Genomic DNA, 8,339 nt, shown 5'->3' with positions numbered 1-8,339 from the left:
CAACAAGGGTACGTGAACATGAAACAGTTCTAGATGATGGATGGATCATTTTATTCATACAATAAACTCACATACAAACAAAGACTTTACCATGACAGAGACCTGACAGTCCAGTAGTGACGTCCTGGCTGGAACAGGAAGTGGTGTGAATAAAGACCAGGATGAACCCTGGCTGCACAGCAACCTTGTGCTCAGATCTGTCAGCAGGTTGTAACTTCATCTGGGCTGATTGCAGCTCAGTGATTCCTCTCTGACATCACAGTTGGTCACATGTGCAGCAAACTAACTGCAGCTGACATGAAGTGAATGAACTGAGCTGCAGAGAAACAACATCAGAATCAGAATCAGAAAAAGCTTTATTGCCAAGTCAGACATAAATCAGACGAGAGAACTTGACTCCAGTTCACACCGATGGCTCCATTAATACGGACGCCATTTTTAGAGGAAGGATGACACTGGGACGGAGGAGGAGGGAAAAAAAAGGCATCTTCACACTGTGTATTAATACCTAGTGTGAAGGTGCAAAAAAAACACCTCAGCACAGAAAAGCAACATACACACAACAAAACAACATCATAACTTGTGGTTATTTGGGGGTGGACAAGGCGGGCGGGGGGGGGGGATCCCAGCACAGTTCATCCAAGTGAGGGCCGAGGCCTCCGTGGCGCTCGAACTCGGCGTCCGTGTCAGGGGGGCTGATAAGAGGGGTGCCAGGGAAAGCGTTGAAGATGAGGGGGGTATGGTTATCGGTAGGTGTGTGTGTGTGTGCAGTGAGTCTGTGAAACTTCGCCTCAGAGCTGCTCTCAGCCATTGTCCTCGATGTTATCAGACGGCTCGGTACAGTTCTGTAAACAGTCCACGGATGTTTTGAAAGGGGAGGGCAAGTGTGGGGGGGGGGGGCAGATTGTAGAATCAACAATTGTATGAAAGAAGGAAACCGGCAGACTCCAGTAATTTTCCGTCTGCCGTTAAGTCTCTGTTACCTCAATGCGACTCTAAACAGACAAATTTGTGATCAATTCCCGCCGAGCCGAGGTTCCAGCCTCTCCAAGATCTTCTCTATCTTGCCAATGAGCTCAAAGACCGCTGCTAGCCTACGATTCTGTTCAAGAATCGCATCTAGCTTGCGGCCTTGCTCTCCCAGCGTTAAAGTTTGAGTGCTTAACCCCTTGCTCATTCCTCCAGTAACGTCGGGCAGGTCAGAAAGGGCAAGAACGGCTGTCGCTGACTTCCGCGATTGTCGATAGGCCAGGAAAATCCCCACTCCAATTAGAAGAAATCCTGCTATCATAAATCCAATTATGAAGGCGTCTTCCACGTCCTCGACGGACATAATCTTGAGGCACAACGGCTTCCAGTTTTCGTACGAATCCATTGTATATCCAGCAAAAAATGTCCCATCAGGACAGGAGGGCTCCTTAACCCCCTCACTTCTTGTCGCAAAAATTTGGTCAATTGTGCTGAGGGACCAGTTAATCAATTCCATGATTGTAGAGTTTTCGGAGGAATGAAAATGAGAGGCTCTGAAGACAAGACAGGACAAAAGCAGTTGCAGGGAAGGCTGATAAGGGAGCATGCTGCTGTTCACTTTAAAGGTCTGACTGAAAACGGATGGAAGAACAACATGTGGATCCTGGAATAACGGCAACATCCACCTTTAAAGGACAAGAAGAGGAAGAAGTTTCCAAGAAATCATTCAGAACAGTTTCACCAACGTGTGATTCAGGTGTTCTGGTGGAAACAGAGACAGACGTGTACAGACTCAACTATCTGTCCAACAGAGACAGTTTGTCTAACAGGAGGAGACTCTTGAGACTGAACTCAACACAGAGACACTGAAGAACCAGGACCAGGATTGAACCCGAACCCGAACCCAGGATAGAGAGGTTCAGTGAATGTGGTGTTGAAGGTGTGGAGGTGGATCAGTCTGTCAGAGGAGATGCTGTAGAAGGACAGAGTTCCAGCAGGAATGTCCACATACACTGTTAGTCTGTTAGAGACTGAGGTAGAGGAGGAGCAAGATGTTTCTCTCTTATTGTGATAGACACGGTACTGATCATCATCAGAACATAACAGACTCCAGGAATTATCGTTCCATCCAAACCCACAGTCATCAGAGTTTCCTCTCCTGCTGATTCTTTTGTAACTCACTGATACATGAACTGTTCCACTCCACTGGACCTCCCAGTAACAGCGACCCGTCAGAACTTCTCTACACAGCAGCTGACGCCAGGTATCAAACCTGTCTGGATGATCAGGATATGACTGATAGTCCCTCACACACATGATCTTCCTGTTGTTGTCAGACAGTTTGATGTATTTGTTGACTGTGTTTGTATCGATGGTGAGTTGACAGGAATCTGATGGAGAGAACAAACAAGCAGCTGCAGTTATTATTGATCAGTTATTGATCACTGATGGACTCATGAACGACGAGTGAAGATGGTTGAATAAAAACACACTTACACTTCCTCAGACCTGGTGTCAGCCATCGTTGTCCAGCAGGCTCCACCCTGGAAGGAGGAGGAGGAGGGTCAGACCAGCACAGTCTCTTTCAGCAAACATGGACATTACATGGCTCTCACACACTGATGAAGGAACAGTCCAACACTGGGACCGATGCACTTGAATGCAGCATCTCTGAAGTCTGTCCTGTGGTCATCACCTTCCAGCACCGTTTCAACACATTCTTCTCATCTGGTTTCATCTCTGCTGAATCAGCAGCAAGAGGAGACCATGTCATGGATGATTGAAGTTGCAGCTGTTATTGGGCTGTGATGGGCCTGAAAACCAAACTGCTGTGGTTCTGGGATGTTTACTGGGTCAAGAACGGCTCAGAGTTGTGAAGTGCATCTATCAGCTCTGCTGCAGCACCAGATGAGCTGCAGCAGCTCCATCTGCTCAAAATGCTGTCATGGAAAACATTCACACATTATATGGCTTGTAACAAAAGGCCAACAGCTGGAAGGAACAGGATGGAAGAGGGGGATATAAAACATGTAAATGCAGATGAAAGGGTCACATCTCTTTTGTAATGTATACCTTCCTCTAAAAGGACCAGCATACACATGTCGGGTGCAGGTGTCTGTATTTTACTCAGGAACACTGATGTCCTTCTGTCTTCCTACCTGAGAGTGTCCTACCTGAGAGTGTCCTACCTGAGTGTGTCCTACCTGAGAGTGTCCTACCCGAGAGTGTCCTACCCGAGAGTGTCCTACCCGAGAGTGTCCTACCTGAGAGTGTCCTACCTGAGAGTGTCCTACCTGAGAGTGTCCTACCTGAGAGTGTCCTACCCGAGAGTATCCTACCTGAATGTGTCCAGTCTCCCCCACCCAGCAGAGTGTCCTACCTGAGAGTGTCCTACCTGAGAGTATCCTACCTGAGAATGTCCTACCTGAGAGTGTCCTACCTGAGAGTGTCCAGTCTCCAGCGGGGATCCTCCAGTATAGACAGAAGCTTCCCTGCTGACTCCCCTGGATGGTTGTAGCTCAGGTCCAGCTCTCTCAGGTGGGAGGGGTTGGAGGTCAGAGCTGAGACCAGAGAAGAACTCCCTTCCTCTGAGATCAGACAGCCTGACAGCCTGCAGACACACAACACAGGTCTGCTGCATGTTATCTGCTCAAGTGTCCTGCTGCAGACACACAACACACATGCAGAGACTCTGAGAGAACTGCTCTGAGACTAAAGCTGACTCTGTCCTCGTGTTCACCTGATGATGGCGCTGAAGGAAAAATCAGAGGATCAGCAGAAACACATCAACAATCCTTCGGTATCAACCACAGTTGTAACGGTCACCAGTTGAACACTTGGTGGATTCTGACCTGAGAGACTCCAGGTGACAGTGTGGACTCTCCAGTCCAGGACACAGCTGCTCCAGTCCAGAATCCTGCAGGTCGTTGTTGCTCAGGTCCAGTTCTGTCAGACTGTAGGACTGAGAGCTGAGAACTGAGGACAGAAGTGGACAGATGTCCTCTGAGAGGTTACAGCCACTCAGTCTGCAGAGGAGATTAAAAATAGATCTGGAGGTTATTTAAAAGTTGATTATGCCATTTAACAAAGAACTAAATTATATATCAATGAATACTGATTATTTAAACTAATAATCATTAAGTATTGATCATAGTGATCGCTGCATTTCTCTTCTCTGTATGTAAAGTTTCCTGAACTTAGTTGAACAGTGAATTTCACTGGTTTCCTCCAAGAACATGTGATTGTAACTAAAACAGATGTGTCCGTGTTCGTCCTTACAGAGCTTTCTTGGAGGCTTTGACCACCGGCAGCAGCCTCCGTAGAGCCTCCTCTGAAGCTGAGAACTTCTTCAGGTCAAACACCTCCAGATCTCCTTCTGATGACAGTAAGATGAAGACCAGAGCCGACCACTGAGCAGGAGACAGTTCATCTCTGGAGAGACGTCCAGACCTCAGGGACCATTGGACCTCCTCCACCAGAGACCGATCGTTCAGTTCATTCAGACAGTGGAACAGGTTGATGCTTCTCTCTGCAGACAGATCCCCACTGATCTTCTCCTTGATGTATTCAACTGTTTCCTGATTGTTCTGTGAACTTCTTTGTTTTGGCTCCAACAGACCTCGTAGGAGGTTCTGATTGGTCTCCAGTGAAAGACCCAGGAGGAAGCGCAGGAACAAGTCCAGGTGTCCGTTTGGACTCTGTAAGGCCTTGTCCACAGCTGTCTGATAGAGGTCAGTCTCTGTGTTCTTCTCTTCCTCCAGCAGGTTGACTCCAGACTTGATGAAGGTCAGACGGACATGAAGAGCAGCCAGAAACTCCTGGACACTCAGATGGATGAAGCAGAAGACCTGGTCCTGGTACAGGCCGCTTTCCTCTCTAAAGATCTGGGTGAACACTCCTGAGTACACTGAAGCCTCTCTGACATCGATGCCACACTCTCTCAGGTCTGGTTCATAGAAGATCAGATTTCCTTTCTGCAGCTGCTCAAAAGCCAGTTTTCCCAGAGACTCCACCATCTTCCTGCTCTCTGGACTCCAGTGTGGATCCGTCTCAGCTCCTCCATCATACTTGACCTTCTTCAGTTTGGCCTGGACCACCAGGAAGTGGATGTACATCTCAGTCAGGGTCTTGGGCAGCTCCCCTCCCTCTCTGGTTTCCAGGATGTTCTCCAGGACGTTCTCCAGGACCGTAGCAGTGATCCAGCAGAAGACTGGGATGTGGCACATGATGTGGAGGCTCCGTGATGTCTTGATGTGGGAGATGATCCTGCTGGTCTGCTCCTCATCTCTGAACCTCTTCCTGAAGTATTCCTCCTTCTGTGGGTCAGTGAACCCTCTGACTTCTGTCACCATGTCAATACAGTAAGGAGGGATCTGATTGGCTGCTGCGGGTCGTGTGGTGATCCAGAGACGAGCAGAAGGAAGCAGGTTCCCCCTGATGAGGTTTGTCAGCAGCACGTCCACTGAGGTGGACCTTCTGGGGTCACTGACGATTGTAGAGTTGTGGAAGTCCAGAGGAAGTCGACTCTCATCCAGACCATCAAAGATGAACACGACCTGGAACTCTTCAAAGCTGCAGATTCCTTTGGTTTCAGAGAAGAATCGATGAACTAGTTCCACCAAGCTGAACTTCTCCTCTCTCAGCACATTCAGCTGTCTGAAGGTGAATGGAAGCAGGAACTGGATGTCCTGGTTGGTTCTGCCTTCAGCCCAGTCCAGACTGAACTTCTGTGTTAGGACTGTTTTCCCGATGCCGGCCACTCCCTTCGTCATCACCGTTCTGATTGGTCCTCCTCTTCCAGGTGGGGGTTTAAAGATGTCTTCCTGTCTGATGGCTGTTTCTGCTCCGTCTGGTTTCCTGGAAGCTGCTTCAATCTGTCTGACTTCATGTTCATCGTTGACCTCTCCGGTCCCTCCCTCTGTGATGTAGAGCTCCGTGTAGATCTGCTCCAGAAGGGTTGGGTTTCCTGCTTTATTGATCCCCTCAAACACATGCTGGTGCTTCTTCTGCAGCTGAACTTTGAGTTTGGATTGACAAACGGCAGGGACGGTATCTAAATAAAGATGAAATAAAGAAAACCACTTAGTGATTAAAACCAGCCCACAACAAGTTCTACTTCCTCTAAAGAATCAACATTTCAACATTCACTGATCAGCCGTTCAATGAGGAGTATTGAAGTGTTTTCCTCCCAAAAACCCTCCGATCAATCAGAGGAACAACAACAGTGTTTCCTCTACGATTCACTTCAGACACACCAGTTGTGTTTGTTTTGTGTTTGCTGGAACTGAATATTGAATCCACACGGTTCAACTCTTTAGAGTAAAACTTTAATTTACTGGGATATTAATGACCCTATTAATGAGATGTTCCTAACCGAAGATGAGCTGAGTTCCTCCACCTTCCAGTGGGTTTAATGTTGTGTCTGATCTGTGAATGTTGGTCATCTACTGAGACATTGGGTGTGGTTTATCCAGCAGCTCAGATGTTCAGAGAAACGTCTTACTGCTCTGCAGGAGGTCAGCCAGCTTCTCCTGCTTCCTCCTCCTCAAGAACTTCACTGTGATCTTCATGAATGTCTCTCTGATGCTCTTCTGCTCTTCATCTTCATCCTCCTCCAGACTCTCTGAGGATTCTGGGTAATCTGGACTCAGAACCTTCTGGATCTTCTTCAGCTCGTCCTTCACAAACATGATGATGTCGTCCTCCAGCAGCTGGAACAGAAGACCACATGAAGGACACAACCAGACTGAAACCATGGAGACAAACATCAGGTCCATGATGGACAGACTGACAGTCCACTGGTCTCCAGAGACCAGCATGGAGACAAACATCAGGTCCATGTTGGACAGACTGACAGTCCACTGGTCTCCAGAGACCAGCATGGAGACAAACATCAGGTCCATGATGGACAGACTGACAGTCCACTGGTCTCCAGAGACCAGCATGCACATGGACATCAGGACAACAGGTGGAGAAGCAGTTGTTGTCCATGTACAGACCTGAAAGACGGAGTCCAGCTGGGTCTGATGCTGCTGGACAGACGGACCGCTGGGGGACTCTGAGATCTGCTCGTCCACTCTGTGGAGGAATCATGAAGAATTAGGTCACATGATGTCTGAAGGTCCATGGAGTCATGTTTGGATGAGGACAGTCCCCCAGAGGACTTCCCGTCATGGTAAAGGTTCTCTGGTCCTCCTGAGACTGAGGACGTCCACGTCTTTCTCCCAGTACCAGCTCTCAATCTGGTGGTACAAGAAGGTCCAGCAAGTGTCCACAAAGACCAGCTTCTCAAGAGATCAATGTTCACATGGTTCCAGGAACCATCTGTCCTCCTGCATCCAGTAACACCGTCCACCTGAGAAGAACTTCCTCCCTAAATGATGTTGCAACCTCAGCAGAAAGATGCCCCTGCTGGACAAACCGCTGAACTACAGTCACTCAGAAGAGACTCCAACACCCCCTTATAGTCTGCTGTGTTTCTGGAAACATCAACAACCCTCTAAAAATGGCAGTAAAACAGAGAAATGTTCACTTTAAACATGTTACCATGGAAACGTTTCAGTCTCAGTTACATTTTTCAGAAACAACGTTTACAAACAACTCACCTCTCTGAAGGAAAACCAGGAGACTCTTTAAAATAGATATGTAAATCCTTTGATCTGTCACTCTTCATGGACACACAGCTGGGACCAGGGTCAGGTCCAGGTCCAGGTCCAGGTCCAGGTCCAGGTCCAGATCCAGGTCCAGGTCGTCTCCTGTAATAAAGGTGTTTGGTGATGTGAGCTCATGTGCTGGTCTCTGGAAAGATCCTAGACACAACTTGGACACAATTGGAATAGATGCTTTATACATAAAACTGAACTGAAAATGATCAAGACACATATATGAAATAATCATGATACGATAAAAACATTTCAGTCTGTTTTACGTTTTCAAAAACATTTATGTAAAACTCACCTCACTGAGGGAGAACATTGGGTCTCTTTAAAATTAATAAAGAAATCATGTGATTTGTCACTCTTCAAGGACACACAGCTGGGTCCAGGTCCAGGTTCAGGTTTAGGTTCAGGTCCAGATCCAGGTCCAGATCCAGGTCCAGATCCAGGTCCAGGTCCAGGTCCAGGTCCAGGTCCAGGTCCAGGTCCAGGTCCAGGTCTCCTGTAATAAAGGTGTTTGGTGACGTGAGGGCTGAACTCTGACGTGCAGAAGAGTCATGGACAGTTAGATCATCTCACCTCTCTTCTTCTCTCTCAGGTTTTCCCCTCGGGGAGGTTTTGGAGGGAAGGACTCCCTCCTCTCTGTCCTCACACTGATCCATGCTGCTGGATTCACATCAGCTCACACACACCTTCTACCTCCATCTGCAGAGG

At 48.0% G+C, this 8,339-nt stretch overlaps 1 protein-coding gene across 1 annotated transcript; it reads right to left on the bottom strand.

The window, feature by feature from the left end:
* Positions 1-1,802: 1,802 nt before the first annotated feature.
* On the bottom strand, positions 1,803-7,974 carry LOC133418397 (NACHT, LRR and PYD domains-containing protein 12-like). The gene is made up of 9 exons (XM_061707049.1): positions 7,927-7,974; positions 7,575-7,724; positions 6,969-7,047; positions 6,473-6,680; positions 4,249-6,022; positions 3,822-3,995; positions 3,410-3,580; positions 2,467-2,513; positions 1,803-2,360 (listed from the first exon to the last, which is right to left on the bottom strand). Exons 2-9 carry the CDS (start codon positions 7,640-7,642, stop codon positions 1,822-1,824), a joined length of 3,060 nt encoding a protein of 1,019 aa, XP_061563033.1. The 5' UTR covers positions 7,643-7,724; positions 7,927-7,974; the 3' UTR covers positions 1,803-1,821.
* Between the last annotated feature and the right edge of the window lie 365 nt (positions 7,975-8,339).

The sequence above is a fragment of the Cololabis saira genome, chromosome 2, assembly GCF_033807715.1.
Source record: "Cololabis saira isolate AMF1-May2022 chromosome 2, fColSai1.1, whole genome shotgun sequence".
NCBI lineage: Eukaryota > Metazoa > Chordata > Actinopteri > Beloniformes > Belonidae > Cololabis > Cololabis saira.
Note: the sequence above shows the minus strand (reverse complement) of the source record. Positions and strands in the feature narration are given on the sequence as shown.